The following is a 16,469-nucleotide window of genomic DNA, read 5'->3' as shown; positions in this document are numbered from 1 at the left end:
AATTTACGTATCGTGATGTAACCTCCCGTACCTGCTCTATAAATGTAGCTACTGTAATCCAATATTCACTGTAGGCTTTACAAAACTGACAGAAAAGTCATGTATCTCATAACCTGCCCCCACACCAATTGGTTTGACAGAGCTTCTTGTCAGTCTTCATTACAGCACGTGACTTTATATCTAGATACTGGCTCAGCCAATAACACACTGTCCCCTGAGAGACCGCCCCCTCACCATAAATTTTATTTTTTTCTGCCATTTTCCCTTTATCAAACTTCTTTCACTAGAATCAACAAAGTTGCAAGAACAGATTGACTCTGGATAGCGCATCACAGCTCGCTACAATGGCTGCTCACAATAAGAAAAGCGCATCCGTAAAGGGGGAGAAGAAGGTAACGCGCTCCATACTTGCCGAAATCAATGATATGAAGTCCAGTGTACTGACAATTTTTCTCAACGAAACAGGCGAAGGCCACCAAAGAGACTACACTGCCCGCGAACTTGGTCTCGGCTGTCTCAACTTTCTTATCCGAACATGGCTTCTCATCTACGAGCACCGCTTTCACCAAAGAATTGACCAAGAAGTCTATCAGCGCAGCCAAAACAGAGGACAGTGTTCCTTCTCTTCTAGAGATCTTCCAGAGCTGGGAGGCTCAAACCAATGGCAAGACAGCCTCCAGCTCCTCTAGCAGCTCTTCCAGCAGCGACAGCAATGCGGACAGCTCATCCGACTCCGACTCGTCCGACTCCGATGTGGAGATGTCCGAAGCACCCAAGCGCAAGAGGTCCGCCTCGACTTCGTCCTCGTCCTCGTCCTCGTCCTCTTCTTCGTCGTCTTCCTCCAGCTCCTCCGACAGCGACGCTGATGACGAGGACGAGGATGAGGATGAGGCAGGCCCGGCTCCTGCCCCCGCCGCTCAAGGTGTCAAGCGCAAGGCCGAGTCCAGCGCGTCTTCCTCCTCCGGATCCGACTCCGACGAAGCCCCCAGGGCGAAGAAGACGAAGGTGACGTCGAAGGCTAAGGAGTCCTCTTCGTCTAGCAGTGAGAGCTCCTCTGACTCTAGCTCTGACTCCGATTCAAACTCCTCGGACTCTTCCAGCTCCGAGTCCGAGTCCGAGTCCGATTCCGATGCCTCATCCAGCTCTTCTTCAGACGCGTCCTCCGACTCATCCTCGGATTCCTCCTCTGACTCCTCATCAGACTCCGAGTCTGATTCTGACTCCGACTCCAAATCCGCCAAGAAGGCCGACAAGAGGGCCCTGAAGACCGCCACCAAGACGCCCCTCCCTCCCTCCGACTCCAGCTCCAGCGGCTCCTCGGATGACTCCTCGTCCTCTGAAGAGGAATCCTCAAACAGCAGCGGTACCGTCCAGAACTCCGAGGCCGAGGCCCTCAAAAAGCCCGCCGTCAAGTTCGATGCCCCCGCCTCCTCCAGCGCCAGCCCGGCCCCCGCGGACGGCAACGGCAAGAGGAAGCACCCCGGCACCCGCCCTACACCTCTAGCCGCCCTCAGCGAACTCCCCCACGACCACCCCTCCAACCAGTACGTCCCGTACGCCTACGCAGAGAAGGCCTTCAAGGACCTCTCCGTCACGCGCGGCAAGGGCTTCACGAAGGAGAAGAACAAGAAGAAGCGCGGCTCGTACCGCGGTGGCCCCATCGACATAACCGGTGGCAAGTCGTTCAAGTTCGATGACTAGATGCTTGGTCTGGTGATATTGTCGTGGATTTGGAATGCTCGACCCGCGGCCCTGTGCTACTGATACCTTAATTTCTACTGTTATGTCTCACAAAAAGCACTTTCATCGCTGGAGATAGATCTATAGCTCATATCATAGATCTCGTTTTATGTCGCTTGCAAGCAAGGCGCTTATGGAGCTGGGAATGAATCTTTTTCTTTTATTGCTTTTTCGGTCTATTTCATCTAAGCGGTAAATATGCTCTAATGTATTCCGTATATATGTGCCACCCATAGTCCAAATGAATCTGCAAATCTAGGTTCCAGATAAGGGAAACCAATTCATCAGTCCCGGCGTCTCCAAGCACCAGGCTCCTCAAGGGGTTTCCACCTCCTATCCCAGCCCGTCGCCTTCTCATTCGCAATGTTCTCGTCATTGACTGCGTCAAAAGGCACCTGAGATCTCAACTTCGAGCAGGTCGTCGTATCCCTACTATCCGGTCTCTCGTAACCGTGCAACTCGATCACTTCGGTGGTATTGGTCCCTTTAGGGCTTCCACTGGAGTTAACATTCAGATCGATGGCGTCGCGATACCAGGCACTGTTAGGACCGGTCAAATCATCTGTAGACGCGAAGTCGAGTCGAACGACCCCTCCGGCGATGCCTGTATATATGGCTGGGGATAGCAGAGATGGAGAGGACATGGTATATATAGGGCCGCGGTAGCGTTGCCGGGTCGATCGGGCATTGCGTGCTGAGGGTGGATTCGAAGATAGGAAAATAGAGAGGTCTCTGCTGGGGTGCCTTGAGGAGGTGCTTTTGGTCCTGGAGCGGCCTGAGAATGATTGTCGTCTTGTTGTACGGTAGTCGTAGGTGGTTGGCATTCGAATATCGAATATCTTGACGACTGCGTCGCCTCCCGCACCGGCGATGAAGCGGTCGTGTCCGAATGGATGAATGCAGTATACTGGATTCTGGTCCGCTATGTCTATGTAACGTTGCTCATACGGCTTATGAGAGCGGAGGTCATGAAGTCTGTATAATACTTAGCGTTGCTCTATATAAAACAAGCGCTGCAACGACGTACCTCACTATATTATCACCCCAAGCAGCGAGCAATGTATTTCCTGAAGAATCTCCTGCCTGTCCAGTGAGCGGTGCAATGGCAGTGACGGTTGATCTTTTGGCTAGTCCGTTGATGGCAGCTGGGATTGAGAAGTCGGTAGATATCGTATGCTCAACTGCTATTCGTTCGTGGGAGATTGTAGAGATGGTGATTGCATCCTCTGGACGTCCCGTCGCGACAGCCAAGCGGTTTGGGAAAAGAAACTTTGAGCTCTTGTAACGTGCAGAGCTTCCTGTATCTACATGAAGACGTCCAAAGGACGAGACCTCTTCTTCCTCTGTAGTGGTACGGTAGAGCGCGATTGTTCCATTACTCAAATGGGCGGCAAGGATAGACTCTGGACCATCACTCATATCAGTCCGTTCGATCTCCAGGCCGAACGTCTGAAACTTCCGCTTAAGTTCATATGCATTGCTCTCTGGCGCAATGGCAAGATGGACAAGTTCGCCACGCACCCGACCAAGTATCACATGCTCATAATCTTGGCTTTTCGCATAATGCTCAGGTCGCAGAAGATGGAGGCCGCAGATATCATCATGGCTGCTGATATGCTCTAAATCATTGAAAACAAACGACTTTTGCGAATCTCGAGATCCAGGCTGTCGGATCTGCAGTACGAGCTCATGCGCAGCACTCCACGCCAATACTTCATGTCGGTCATGCCAACTGGATCCATTCCAGACTTCATAGGAGTCTATAGCAGGCCGATATCCATGGGTAGGGTTATCACCTCTAGTAGCCTGAGACGATCCGCCTAGGTGCTCTGCATTTGGCGGACGCGTAACGAATCGGCCTATAACTGCATGCCTATCCAACGCTCTGGCGCGAGATGTAAGAGCCTGAGCCGCGTCTTTCCAAAAAGGTGGCGTAGGTATGCTGTAGAATCGGCTCTTCACGAAAGCTCTAAAGATGCTCCAATCTCCACTAGCGATGATCTCATGCAGACGGCGGCAGGTCCGGGCCAGACAGACAAATGCGTTTGCAGTCGGCAAGTGAGTCGCGATTGCATAGATGATTTCCGGAGGCAGGTCTGAAAGAAGCATGATCAATTGCTTGTCTCGGTGGACGGTAGTATGCGCTGGTCCTGGGATGACGTGAATGAACTTTGCTTATGGTCTCAGCTTGGAAACCGAGGCCATGAGGACGTCCCCACAATTGTGCCAGCCCTACAGTCTTCAAAAGCAGCGCAACACCCTTAGCATGGCCACATTTGGTCTGAATCACCATCTGATAAGCATCAGCTAACTTATGTTGCAGCGGTGAATCATGGTGTGACTCAAAAAACTTCTGTAGAAAAGGCTTCGCCACGAAAACGTTAGGACGAGGCGTCGCCCAGCGACCACCGTAAGCGCATTGGATGTCTTCTGGTCACAGAGACTTCAAATGTATGGGATGGAGAATGGAAAGTCGAAAGAGGAGATTGGCTGGATGAACGATGGCACTGAACCTTACCGTACTTATGTCATTCGACCATCATCTCCTGTAGGCCCGCCAGGACTCGCTTCTTTCATCCTCATTACCCAGTCCATGATCAACTCAGGGTATTTCTTGCGCCCCAGTGGATGCAGAACAGTCTATAAACCGAATCTTGGGGTAAATGTGGGGATACACAAGCAGGGCAGGTGTATGCGGCGGGGCTCTTGCTGATATCTTCGAGGCCCGAAGATAAGCCTACCGTAAACTCACTGAGGAGCGAAGGGTTCAACATTTGAATCGTCCTTCGACATCAAAACGACTGTTCCTGGTTGATCTTACTAGCTTCTGCCTCGTGGCCATGGAGCTGCCTATGTTCGCCTGGAAAGCGCCCATCGTGCTGGGCCTAGTTCTCCTCTACAACTTCGTGGTCTATCCTGCGTTCCTGTCGCCATTGTCTAAGCTCCCAAATGCGCATTGGACGGCTCCAATATCACCTGCCTGGATCCTTTGGAAGCGGTTTCGAAGCCAAAATAATCGCACCATCCACGCAGCTCATGAGCGGCTAGGACCAATCGTGAGGCTTGCGCCCTCGGAGATCTCCATAAACTGCGTAGATGGGGGTATAAAATCGGTATACACGGGTGGTTTTGACAAGCATGAGTGGTATCCGCGAGTTTTCGGTTCATTTGGGTAAGAAGCGTCTGGCAAGGGTCCTAGATGAAATGAAACTAACTCGGCGTCGTGATGTACCTATAGGACCGTGAGCATGTTCACTATGACCGGTAGCAAGGCTCATTCCACTCGGAAACGAATGCTATCCAACATCTATAGCAAGTCCTTTTTACAATCGTCTCCCCATTTGCGGCTTATTTCCAAAACCGTCATCCTAGACCGGCTTCTACCTATTCTCCAAGCAGCCGCCACTTCGAAAACGGATATTGATGTCCATGATCTTAACCAAGGATTGACCATGGACTTTGTTTCTGCATATTTATTTGGGTTGGCCAATGGCACTAACTTCCTTCAGAACCCTGAGTACAGACGCGAGATGCTGCGCCTATACCAATGCAGAAAGCCATATGAGTTCTATCACCAAGAAGTCCCAAACCTCATCACTTGGCTGAGAACTATAGGCATCCGCTTGATCCCTAAATGGTGCGATGATGCAAATCAGATACTCGATTCCTGGGGCCTGGAGCTCTGCGATAAAGCGGAAGCGTCTCTTGCTTCGACAGATCTTAGCCTCGAGCCTGTTGTATACAAGCACCTGAAACAAGCCATTTCTAAGCAAGCTCCTCTGAAACTAGGCGACGCAAGATTATATGCAGATTATGTCGAACAACAGAGGCTCGACATTGCCTGTGAAATGTACGACCACCTCACGGCTGGCCATGAAACCAGCGCCGTCGTTCTGACATACCTTCTATGGGAACTTTCTCGACACCCAGAAGTGCAAAAAGAACTCCACAAGGAGCTTCTCACTCTGCAGCCAAGGATCACCCCTCGCTGCCGGTCTGGCCATACCGAATTGCCATCGCCCAAATCCATCGATGCTCTGCCACTTCTGGAGGCAATACTCACAGAGTCACTGCGACTCCACGCTTCAATCCCTGGCATCCAACCTCGAGTCACCCCTTCGCCGGCATGCACGCTTGTTGGGTACGATAATATCCCGGCGAACATAAGGGTTAACGCACAAGCATATTCCCTCCATCGCAACTCCGAGGTATTTCCAGATCCCGAAACATGGGAGCCGAGGCGGTGGTCCAAGGACTGCAATAAGCCTTCTAATTTGGAGGAAAGAAAGCGATGGTTCTGGGCTTTTGGAAGCGGCGGTCGAATGTGTGTCGGAAGTAATCTGGCTTTGCAAGGTATAACTCCCTGATCCAAGAGAAGAGTTATCTAACCAGCTTCTAGAGATGAAACTAGCAGTCGCCGCTATCTATACCAACTTCAAAACCTCCATCGTCAATGACGATGATATTGAAGCAATTGATGCTTACACGGTGAAGCCGAAGGGTGAAAAACTCGTTCTCAAATTCGAAAAAGCGTAAAGATTTCCATCTGCTCATCAATCCGACTTCTGGACAGCTCTTCTTCTACTGCCCTCAAAATGAGCAAATCGACACTAACCATCTGCGCAACCAGACTGCAACGCGCTTCAAGCAGCGATGTATCCTAGAACGTGTAACGTTGTGAACAGATCTTTGCCTAGAAATCAGATAATATACAAACCGTATGTATACAAAAGGCTGCTTCAAAAATTCTTCCCATGCAAGCCGTAAAACTCCATAAAGTAATATCCTCGTCGAGCCCTCAAGCGAGACCCAAAGGTGGACCGTGGAACCCTTCCTTCACTGCTACTGTCGTGGCCGAACTCTGAATCTTAGTCTTCGATTAGGGACTGTGGCCCACGATTTGCGCCGGCATCAACATAGTAATACACCCCCATTTCCAAGCCGCACTTTACGTCTTCTTCTTCTTCGGGCCAACAACCTTCGGGTACATTCGCATAAGGTGGTAGTTGATGGCGTTCCCCTTCTTGGCCGTGGATTTCTATAGCGGAGAGCAGTATGTTAGCATACGGGCCTCCATGCGTGTTCGAGAAGCACTAGTGAAGTTGTCCAAATGATGGTAGATCATGGAGCACAAATCACCCCATGTGGAAAAAAAAGTTAGACGCACATGTGTGTCCATGCATTCTTTTAATTGCGTCTCCAGCGCAGCGCATCCTCCCTCGGTCTTTCCGGCAGTTGAGGCCCAGCAAGCTATAAAAAGACGAAAATGTTAGCTTATACTACAGAAGACAAGATATCACGGAAGTCTGCCCGTCCAAACGGACTTGGATTGGGACAGGGATTGGAATTCAAGACCCCCAGAAGCACGACACCGAGCTTCGTGCAACTTCCCTCATCCCAGTCCAGTCCGTCCCAATCCAAAAGACCAAGACCAAGCAAGCCTAGAGCCAGAAACAGATAAACTCACTCAGCATAGCAGACATAACCGCCTGGCAGGGCGTCGCCGACTTCGAACCGGTATCGCGCACGCGGAGGTGGGTGATCGAGTTCAGGCGGACGGGGTTGAGGCGGGTCGAGACACCTTTGGGCGGCATTTTGGCGGCTTGAACGATCGGTATGTACGGGACGTGGATGAAATGCCCTGTTGACTAAGTGCAATTGACGATGGCCGCGGGCAGGAAAATGCGGTGCTGTCGGAGGAGGAGCGCCAAGACCTCAAATTCTAGTCCGTAGTCCGCGGAGGTTAAGTTGCTGACGTAAACATTGATGGGGCGATATCTCTCTGTACTCCGAGGGCGATTCAACTCTTTTTTATCCTGCTATAGACTTTTCCTTTTCCTTTTTTATTTAGCTATCAAAAGCGGATATGGCCGGTCACTGCGCAACTACTTACAGAATCACCAAGGCCCTCGCGCGGCACCCAGCAGTCCACTCCCAATCCCGGCGGCACTTCTCAGCAGTCCCCCGACGGCAAGATGCGGCGAAGACAGACGAAGGCGATAAGCGACAGAAGACACAAAATGGAGCCGAGAAAGAGGAGGGTGCCATGAGCCGGCGGCTGTCAGAGATGGCGGAGCAAGCGTACCTCGAAGGAGGCCGGTCAGCGCGCAAAAATATTTCCCAGGCGGGGTTTTCGGAGGAGCTCAAGAAGGAGCTTGAGGAGAGGGTTGCCGCGGCGGCCTTCAAGAGTGAGCATGCAGCTGCGCATTCTATAGCTAATATGCCGGTATGTGTCTAGTTCTCTCTTCGCCCGGGATTGTGTACTGATACAAATTGGTTATAGGAAAGCGCCGGCCATGGAACGCGCGATATTGCCGGCGCAACACCATGGACTGGAGAAGAGAGTACCCACGACGTAACGCTACGAATGCTCGATAGCTCCAAGAAACCTATTCGCACACCTTACAAAATCCCTAAACCATATCAGCCAGGACCGATTGACACCCGGCTCACGCCTAAACCTCCCCGCCACGCAGGCCTGCGCATTGCCGATGCAAAAGAACGGACAGGGATATACTCACTAAGCAAGAGTGAGAACGTCTCTGAGTCAGAGCGGGAGGCAATGCGCCGGGAAATGTGCGAACGATTTACACCAGGCGCTCGACCGATGCCTGCAACACTTCAGGGTCTTGCATCGCTAGCGAACGAACGAATTGAGGACGCCGTGGCGCGCGGGCAGTTCGATAAGATCAAGCGTGGGAAGGGTGTTGGCACGCAGACGGATTATAATGCCAACAGTGCGTTTATCGATACTACGGAGTATTTCATGAACAAGATCATCCAGAAGCAGGAGATTGTTCCGCCGTGGATTGAGAAGCAGCAGGAGCTTGCGCGGGAGATTGATCGGTTCCGGCAGCGGCTTAGGGTTGAATGGCGGCGGTATGCGGCGAGATTGATAGCTAGCCAGGGAGGGTCCTTGGAGGCGCAGATGCGGAGGGCCGAGGGGTATGCAGCTGCGGAGGTACGACATGCAGCGCGAGTCGAGCTGGAGAGAGCTTTCCATGACACTGGGGCTTCGTCATCGGACACCGATACCAGTACCAACCCCACAACCTCTGCCACCACTACTCCCGAAACATCCCCAGAAGAATCCTCATCAACAGATAACATCCTCCACCTCCCGCCTCCCCGCGACCCGCAATACATCGCCAACGAACGCTCATTCCTCGAACTCACTGTCAAAACCATCAACGCCCTTGCCCGCTCCTATAATCTCCAAGCACCACCGGTGGCGCAAAAGCCGTACCTCAACCTTAAGCGGGAATTAGAAGCCTGCTATGCTGATGTTGCGCCGAGTCTAGCGGAGGAGATCCGGCGACGCGCTACAGAGAGGGTGCGCACACCGGCATCTGTCGCGACTAAGGTGCCAAGTGTCCTTAGCCATCTGGCTACGTCTCAGACGACGAAAGTTTATGATGAAGATGAGGCGAAGGGATACGGGTTTAAGCAGTTCTGGCAGGATCTGTTCTCGAAGAAGTGAGGTAGGCTCTCGATAATGTATTATGACTATGTACCATTATATAACAGCTTATAGACAGACCTGAGCTGATATGCAGATAGAAGATGAATAAATACCCAAAGAACAAACACGCAGCATCCCGCCTCCTTAATATCCAAAAGCTCTTCACTAGTCACGATCTAGTTATTGTCCTTGTTGAAGTTCTGCAGGCTCCCAAGAAGAAAGCTCGACTCATTCTCAGGAAGCTCCCCCGCATTCCCAAGATCAAGGTCATCAGTACCCGCCAATCCCATGAAGCTAGATCCGGAGGTCGAACTGCCACCATCACCAGACTCAGACCTCTTGCTCTCATCGCTCTGGAAGTTCTGCAGGCTACCAAGAAGGTAGCTCGAGTCGGACTTGGGCAGCTCTTCGCCCAATTTGCCGAGGTCGAGGTCGTTGCTGCCGGCGAAGCCCATGAAGCTGGAGCCCGATGCCGAAGACGAGCCGGACTCAGAGCTGTCCGAGTTGTCGTCGTGCTGGAGGTTCTGCAGGCTGCCGGCGATTAGGCTCGTGCTGAGCTCTGGGAGATCTTTCAGGTTTCCGAGGTCGAGTTCGCTGCTGCCGGCGATGCCCATGAAGCTTGAGCCTGAGGTCGAGCCGGACTGGGTTTTGTTAGTTTGTTATACGACTAGGGGATTTCTGGTAAACGTAGATCAAAGAGGGGGGTCATACGGAAGCTAGATTGATATGTTAGCTATGATACTTGATAGGAGTTATGGGAGAGGCATACATGGGAGTTGAGGGAGGCTGGTGAGTGCGGAGGTGCCAGTGCCGGACGAGGTCAGGTCCTCAATCGAAGGCGTGGTAGGCGTAGGCAGAGCCTGAGTAAGGCCCGCGAGGGCCGCGATGAAGCCAGCTGAGTAGATAGAGAGAGGCATTCTGGATTATAGTATAAACGCAAAGTGACGGACGTTAGATGAGAGACAGGGGAGTTGTGGGGGACGAGCCCTTATATGGGATCGGCAGAGTCAGGCTCTGAAAGACTTCAATCCAAATCATCTTCCAAGATTGAAAGTCTGCTGATCGGCAAAGGCATTGACCCCAGTGATGACATTGGTGAGGCTATACATCAGTTCGGGGATTCTGATTGGCTGGTTCCTGGAGGAAAAGCAATGCCGGCAGGCTAAATTTCCTTCGTGCTAGATGACCTCCACTTCTTCAACAGTCCGACTGCAACACTCTAGGTTGAGTTTCAAATCTTCTAGGAGGTTCAGATCCGCATATGAGATCTATAAAAGTGCCTGGCTGAGGTGTTACCGGAGGACATGAGAGCTTTTACGGTACGGAATCGATAGGATCGCGCCTTCTTCATGGATTCAGATTCCAATTGTCCACCAGCGGAAAGACCGACGCCAGGATGTCTCTCTCAACTGTTCATCCTCGACTCCATCTACTGGTTCCGTAAATACTACAAACTTATATCCTATACTGATTCTGCTCAGTTGATTATGGGCAAAAAGCTATCTGTCGTCAAAGGCGTCAAATCAGAGGACTACACTGAGCCAGGCAACGCCGTCAATCAGATCTGGGTTGGAGACACGGAGCTGATCTCGCGTCTTCCATTCGGTGACAATGACATGGAGCAAGCTGGCTGGCCGGTGCACGGTGTGCCAAAGATCCCGTGGCATAACTTCATCATCCCCATGAGACGAGACCTCGGAACTCCCAGCATCACCAATTCCAGTCCGCCTCTCGACTTGAGCGATATTGTTCCTCAGATTCCTCCCAATCAGACGATCTGTTGCCACCAGGGCGGTTGCATCGCTGACCAACGAATCACCAACACGATCTTCACCTCTCAACTCGTCGCTCAGGACGACTCGCAGTTTATATTTGCTATCAATCTGATGATCTGGGCCTACATGGCACTCACTCTATGGAGAGAAACCAGACGTTCAGTTATGGTGCTGCCGTTTAGCACGTGCATTCATATCCAAAACTCAACCGATCCGTTGGCTGTAGCCGGCACAGCTGCGATCACAACGATGTTTAATGCATGCGCCCTTGTTCTTGGGTGGTCGGCCATTTTAGCCTTGGATGAAGCCCGTAGAGTCTATCAATTCCAGACCGACGACTGGGGAGCCTTGCGCAGCTTGGCGATGTTTATGCTCATCACACAAATGATGGTCACTGTGTGGACTACAATGATGGACTGGTTGGATGTTTGGAGGGTACTACGCAGGCGATGTGAGATTCCAGTGGGAATGACCATCAACATCAGGAATGAGTCGCCGTATTACTCTCCGCAGAAACCATCTGCTGCACTGGTCTAATGCTTGGTATATCTACCTATCCTTACTTTACGGGTGTCTAACGTGTTCTATCTCCAGTGCAAGAACTTCAACTCCATCATGCTTTTAGATCAGAAGAGCTGTCAGCTCTCTGAACTGAGTCGAGAGATTAACATCGGCAGTTGGGATGATTTGCTATCTGGGGGATGCTCCGTAGTTCCCGGGGACTAACTGACTAGACAGCATACTAGCCGCAACGATGGATGCACCGGCTCTCTCGGCCTTGTGCCTGTGGACCTGCAGGAAGCAATGCACGTATGGCATGTCTTAGACTCATTCCCGCACCTGCACCTGCAACTTTAACAGGCAGTCATGCCTAGAATGGCCCTGGTCGTTTCCCGTCTCAATTGCTCCACTATTCTCGTGAATACAATAGCGTTGTTGACTTTAGATATCTTACCTAGCCCACAATTGCGGACTAAATGTACCTCTTTCGCAAGACAATCTATGTGAATTGTTGTTTCATGTCAATATGGCTGTTCCAGCACCCTCGCCGGCCGCGGTGATAGCGACCATTCGCAAGGCGAACGGACAGGATAACGAGCAAGTCTTGAAGCTTCTTAACCAATACGCGGGTCTATCAACATCCACACAAGACAATGCCCGGTCCTCGTTTGTGGCTAAAGTATTCCCGCTTGTCTTTGGAGACAAAGCCCTTGTTCGCGGATCGTCAGATTACGAGACTCAGCGGCAATTGCCATGGTATCTACCTCTATCTACTATACCTACATTCCTATTTATCTCAAACTTGCAGCGCTAGACTAATCTCTCTACCGGTCCATAAACTGCTGGCTCAACCCCCTCGCCATCCTCACCCCAAGCACCTCCAAGCACGTCGCAGCCGCCTCCTCCCTCTGTATCTTCCTCAATACCAAATTCTCCATCCGCGGCGGCGGACGCCTCAACCACCCCGGCGCGAACAGTAACGACGACGGTGTCGTAATATCCCTCGCCGAATTCAACAAGGTTAAACTCTCGCATGACAAACGCACAGCAGATATCGGCGTCGGCCTACGGTGGCTCGATGTATTTGAGGCACTCGAGCCTCACGGCCTCGCTGTTGCTGGTGGAAGGGTACCGCATGTTGGTGTGCCAGGCTTGATTTTGGGTGGTGGTATCTCGTTCCAGAATAGTCAGTATGGGGTTGGGGCTATGGGGGTTGTGGAGTATGAGGTATGGACGCTCATGACTTGAACCCGCAGCACACACTGCGTCCAGTATAACTAACCATGGGATGAACGGGTTGCCAGGTCGTCCTCGCAGACTCCCGCATCATCAACGCAAACGCAACCGAGAACAAAGATCTCTTCTGGGCTCTCAAGGGCGGGGGCTCGAATTTTGGTTCGCCCCATCCCCATCCCTCATCCCCCTGCCAATTTCCCTTCCTTCAAGCATGATCTAACAAGAATCTTATATACAGGAATCGTAACAAACCTCACAATGATAACCGTGCCCAACAAAATCTGGTGCGAGGCACGCGTCTATTCACCAACAGCCTACGACGCCCTGATCGCCGCCTTAATGCAGTACCACGACGCTATCGAGAACAACGACAAAGCGACGCTAATTTGGTACGCCAACGAGAGCGTCATCTTGCTTGTTCTCGTCTACTGCTCACCTGATCCCGACGCCAACGAAAATAAACCAGCTGTATTCGCTCCGTTCCTTGATATTCCTGCTGTAACGAGTTTGGTGCCCCCAGCTATCAGAACGGTCTACGAGCTTGGACAGGGAATCGCGGATGTTGTCTCCACGGAGGCGAAGGTGTATGTCACGTCACAACCCTACTCTATACCCTCCTACACCTACCGAGTCGAATGTATAGAAGAAGGAGATTAATCATGCATATCGTCCAGCTACGAATTCCGCACAATGTCCAGCCGCCCCTCAGCAAAACTCTACGCAGCCATCGAGCAAGCCCGCGCGACACAAGCCGCAGCCCTAAGCGACATCGAAGGGCTGGACATAACAACCGTCTTCCAGCCCATGTCCTCGCTCGCCATGAAGAAGAGCGCGGATACACCGCTGGGATTGGATCCTGTTGGGCAGCAGTGTGCGTTTTCTTCACCTCCCAACTTCCCCCTCTAAACCCTAAGTCGTGGACTACCCGACCCTCCCCTCAAAACCTGAACTAAAATCTGATTGATGGTTGGCGTATAGGGTTCCTAGCAATGGGCGAATGCACACACAGCGCCGACGAGGAGCGTGTCCGAGACGCAATCAAGAGAATCGTTGATGTTGCGGAAGCCACTGCAAGAGAAGAAGGTGTTTGGCTACGGTATAAGTATATCAATTATGCGGCGCGGGATCAGGATGCGCTGGGGAGTTATGGGGCGGATAATGTGCAGAGATTGAAAGAGGTTGCGGGGAAGTATGATCCATCCAGTGTGTTTCAGACGTTGCAGGGGGGTGGGTGGTTGCTTGGGAGGGTTGGGAGTAGGGCTGGGGGAGGGGGAATGAAGGGTGAGAGTAGGATGTGAGCTTGTACTTACTCCAGACGGATCGCAGCGAGACCAGGGGATTAAGGAGATAATCGTCATGCTAGGGTTGTCGAGCCTTGCATTAGTCCTTTGAAATGGTCTCTAAGTACTTCTCGCTTGACTCGCCCAAAAAGACTAGGAATTAGTATGGGTATAAAGAGTAGCATTCATTCTCAGGATATATAACAACCAACCATAAACACCATTAAATCCAAGTCATGAAATCATAAAAACTTAAAAAAATCGAAGAATGATAAGAATCTAATACCCCCACATTTCATCCTCGCCCCTAACCGCATCCTCCTCATTCAACGCCCGCAATCCATTCTCCTTCCCCTGGCGCTTCCTCTGCTTCTTCGTGACAATTCGACTCGGCGTCAACGGCGTCAGCGGCGTAAACGGCATGTACGGGCTGTACGGCGTCGGAAGACCAGTCCGTGGCCCATTAGCCTGTTTCTCAGGGCGTTCAAGGATAGTCGTTTTGGTTGGTGGTGCGGATAGAAGTTGTGGGTAGGCTTCGCGGAAGGGGAGGGACGAGCTGCTTCGGCCTGCTTTTGCGCTGGTGGGTGTTGCGGTTTGCAGATTTAGTGGTGGGGGAGCGGGAGTTCGATGTGAGCCTGTCGTGGTGTTTGTGGCGATGCGGGTTAATGGTGCACCGGCTTTCGGTGGCAGCGGCGGGGGCGCAGGGTTGTAGAAGCGCGGGGAGAGCGGGATCTGGTCGGAGTGTGGGGAGGTGGGGGCTGGGGAGGCCAGTGGGGAGGAGATGTTTATGCCGAGGGGTTGGTTGTGTTTGCGGCCTGGGAGGCGTGGGGAGCGAATTCTGCTGCTGGAGGATTGCGAGTGGGAGTGGGAGTGCGAGGTGTTGGTGTCGCGGTTCGAGTGGAAGAGGGAGAGGTTTGAGATGCGCGAGAGGCGGGATGTTGTTGAGCGGCCGCCTGGGCTGGTTGGGGGTGGAGCGGTGGTCACGGCGGGGGCGGGATACTGGTGGGTTGGCTGGGGCATTGGGGGGAGCGGTTTCTCCTCGGGGAGTCTGGTGCTATAGTCTCTTGCAGCGTAGTCCGAGAACGGGTTCTGGTAGCTTGACGGTGACCGTGGTGAGAGGTCCTTCAGACTGACGTCGTCTGTTGGGCTCACAGGCGAGCCAGCATTTGCTGCAGCGCGGCGCTCGTCGTGCTCCATGACCGCGGCATAGAGCATCTCCATCTGGTCCTGGTTTCTGCGCCGGTCGGCGGCGACAACGGAGTTGTGGTCGATGGTGCCCACGCTGTTGTTGTTGGAGCGAGAGTGCGACTGGCCGCCTGCTTTGGTCAAGCTCGTCCACGACCTGAACCCGTGCGATTTGTTCGTCGGACTGACGGGACTAGGGTCGATCGAGTTGAACGCAGCATTGGATTCGGCGGCCGCGGCGGTTGTAGAGATGGGCGGGTGCTTGGGCTTCATCATCTCGACTTGCAGAGTGTAGTTGGACGATTGGACTGTCCTGCGAAGACGCCGGCCGACAACAAGAAGCAGAGTCAGGATGATCGCAACGAAGATCACGTATGCTCCTACAATTCCGCCGATTTGGACTGCGAGGAGCGGCTCGTCGAGTTCCCGCGGGGGATTGAGGAGGATGTCGCTGTCACGTCGGACGAGGTTCCCAGAAGCAAAGAAGGTAGCAAACTGCCGCATTCTGAAGCCGGTGGCCGTCAGCGCGAGGCGTGGAGACAGATTGGGTTTATATATGACTGCTCGAGTGCTCGTGCTCGTGCTCGTGCTCGAGGGGGCATGGGCATATCGCGGGATTGGGATTGGGATTGAAAATGAGGCCGCAAATCCCTTACGGATCTGGACTGGGGGACGGACATGGGGAGCGATTGGGGTGATGAAGCGAGATATAAGGCAGTGATTGGGGTGATGAAGAGAGATACGAGGCAGGGATTGGAGAGGGTGGTGTGCTGCAGAACGAGCGACGGACTAAGTCTGGGCTGCGGTTGGTCTGTCTACGCGCCGGGCTGCATCCACACACCTCCATCACACTACCTGCAGCCATTCACACCCCGCCATCGCCGGGGACAAACTGACCTGACAATTGGATCCCAGGCTATCGGTCTTCGAGGATTAGGGCCAGTCAGATTGCGCTATCGCTCTCAAGTATCAGCTAACGGCCGTTCCAGTCATTCAATCCCTGTTTCAGGTTGGAGTTGACCTGAAGAATACCTCGACCCCCTGAAACGAAGAGCTACATTCTAGAGGGGCTTCAAGTTGAGCTTCGAAGCATTTGTTAGTAGTGGGCTGATTGCTCGTGAACAACATCCCTGCAGCTTCTTGGGTATCGTGTTGATAATAATGTGATTGTACGACACAATGATCTCCTGCAAGATAAGGTGGACATCTGGCTTCCACAGACGTGCTGGACTATCGATTATGTTGCATCTATCACACGAACCAGCAACTGCGCAGTTGTTTCTGAAGCGC

The 16,469-nt window shown here is 52.5% G+C and overlaps 9 protein-coding genes across 9 annotated transcripts; 5 read left to right on the top strand and 4 right to left on the bottom strand.

The window, feature by feature from the left end:
- Positions 1–344: 344 nt before the first annotated feature.
- On the top strand, positions 345–1,701 carry BDW74DRAFT_176056 (nucleolar and coiled-body phosphoprotein 1 family protein; the record flags this gene model as incomplete). The annotated part of the gene is made up of 2 exons (XM_073728507.1): positions 345–392; positions 466–1,701. The coding sequence occupies 2 exons, from the start codon at positions 345–347 to the stop codon at positions 1,699–1,701; spliced, it is 1,284 nt and encodes a 427-aa protein (XP_073586001.1).
- Positions 1,702–2,024: 323 nt separating this feature from the next.
- On the bottom strand, positions 2,025–3,849 carry BDW74DRAFT_176055 (uncharacterized protein; the record flags this gene model as incomplete). Its single annotated transcript, XM_073728506.1, has 2 exons — positions 2,025–2,715; positions 2,768–3,849. The coding sequence occupies 2 exons, from the start codon at positions 3,847–3,849 to the stop codon at positions 2,025–2,027; spliced, it is 1,773 nt and encodes a 590-aa protein (XP_073586000.1).
- Positions 3,850–4,416: 567 nt separating this feature from the next.
- Positions 4,417–6,527, top strand: BDW74DRAFT_122479 (cytochrome P450). The gene is made up of 3 exons (XM_073722053.1): positions 4,417–4,912; positions 4,979–6,093; positions 6,140–6,527. The coding sequence occupies exons 1-3, from the start codon at positions 4,581–4,583 to the stop codon at positions 6,274–6,276; spliced, it is 1,584 nt and encodes a 527-aa protein (XP_073585999.1). The 5' UTR covers positions 4,417–4,580; the 3' UTR covers positions 6,277–6,527.
- Positions 6,528–6,688: 161 nt separating this feature from the next.
- On the bottom strand, positions 6,689–7,334 carry BDW74DRAFT_176053 (mitochondrial 37S ribosomal protein mS37; the record flags this gene model as incomplete). Its single annotated transcript, XM_073728505.1, has 3 exons — positions 6,689–6,778; positions 6,908–6,990; positions 7,208–7,334. 3 exons carry the CDS (start codon positions 7,332–7,334, stop codon positions 6,689–6,691), a joined length of 300 nt encoding a protein of 99 aa, XP_073585998.1.
- A 272-nt stretch (positions 7,335–7,606) lies between these two features.
- BDW74DRAFT_176052 (DnaJ family domain-containing protein) lies at positions 7,607–9,220 on the top strand (the record flags this gene model as incomplete). The annotated part of the gene is made up of 2 exons (XM_073728504.1): positions 7,607–7,966; positions 8,024–9,220. The coding sequence occupies 2 exons, from the start codon at positions 7,607–7,609 to the stop codon at positions 9,218–9,220; spliced, it is 1,557 nt and encodes a 518-aa protein (XP_073585997.1).
- A 16-nt stretch (positions 9,221–9,236) lies between these two features.
- On the bottom strand, positions 9,237–10,187 carry BDW74DRAFT_148835 (uncharacterized protein). The gene is made up of 3 exons (XM_073723792.1): positions 9,972–10,187; positions 9,914–9,918; positions 9,237–9,843 (listed from the first exon to the last, which is right to left on the bottom strand). The coding sequence occupies exons 1-3, from the start codon at positions 10,117–10,119 to the stop codon at positions 9,379–9,381; spliced, it is 618 nt and encodes a 205-aa protein (XP_073585996.1). The 5' UTR covers positions 10,120–10,187; the 3' UTR covers positions 9,237–9,378.
- Positions 10,186–12,047, top strand: BDW74DRAFT_122438 (uncharacterized protein). Its single transcript, XM_073722052.1, has one exon. The coding sequence runs from the start codon at positions 10,552–10,554 to the stop codon at positions 11,512–11,514; it is 963 nt and encodes a 320-aa protein (XP_073585995.1). The 5' UTR covers positions 10,186–10,551; the 3' UTR covers positions 11,515–12,047.
- On the top strand, positions 12,005–14,012 carry BDW74DRAFT_176049 (FAD-binding oxidoreductase; the record flags this gene model as incomplete). The annotated part of the gene is made up of 6 exons (XM_073728503.1): positions 12,005–12,234; positions 12,354–12,705; positions 12,783–12,873; positions 12,953–13,298; positions 13,389–13,585; positions 13,693–14,012. The coding sequence occupies 6 exons, from the start codon at positions 12,005–12,007 to the stop codon at positions 14,010–14,012; spliced, it is 1,536 nt and encodes a 511-aa protein (XP_073585994.1).
- A 146-nt stretch (positions 14,013–14,158) lies between these two features.
- On the bottom strand, positions 14,159–15,895 carry BDW74DRAFT_148830 (uncharacterized protein). The gene has a single exon (XM_073723791.1). The coding sequence runs from the start codon at positions 15,681–15,683 to the stop codon at positions 14,274–14,276; it is 1,410 nt and encodes a 469-aa protein (XP_073585993.1). The 5' UTR covers positions 15,684–15,895; the 3' UTR covers positions 14,159–14,273.
- Positions 15,896–16,469: the final 574 nt, after the last annotated feature.

The sequence above is a fragment of the Aspergillus multicolor genome (genome assembly GCF_047715735.1).
Source record: "Aspergillus multicolor strain CBS 133.54 unplaced genomic scaffold BDW74scaffold_6, whole genome shotgun sequence".
In the NCBI taxonomy this organism is placed as follows: Eukaryota; Fungi; Ascomycota; class Eurotiomycetes; order Eurotiales; family Aspergillaceae; genus Aspergillus; species Aspergillus multicolor.
The sequence above is the reverse complement of the archived record's forward strand: the minus strand, read 5'-3'. Positions and strand labels throughout refer to the sequence as shown.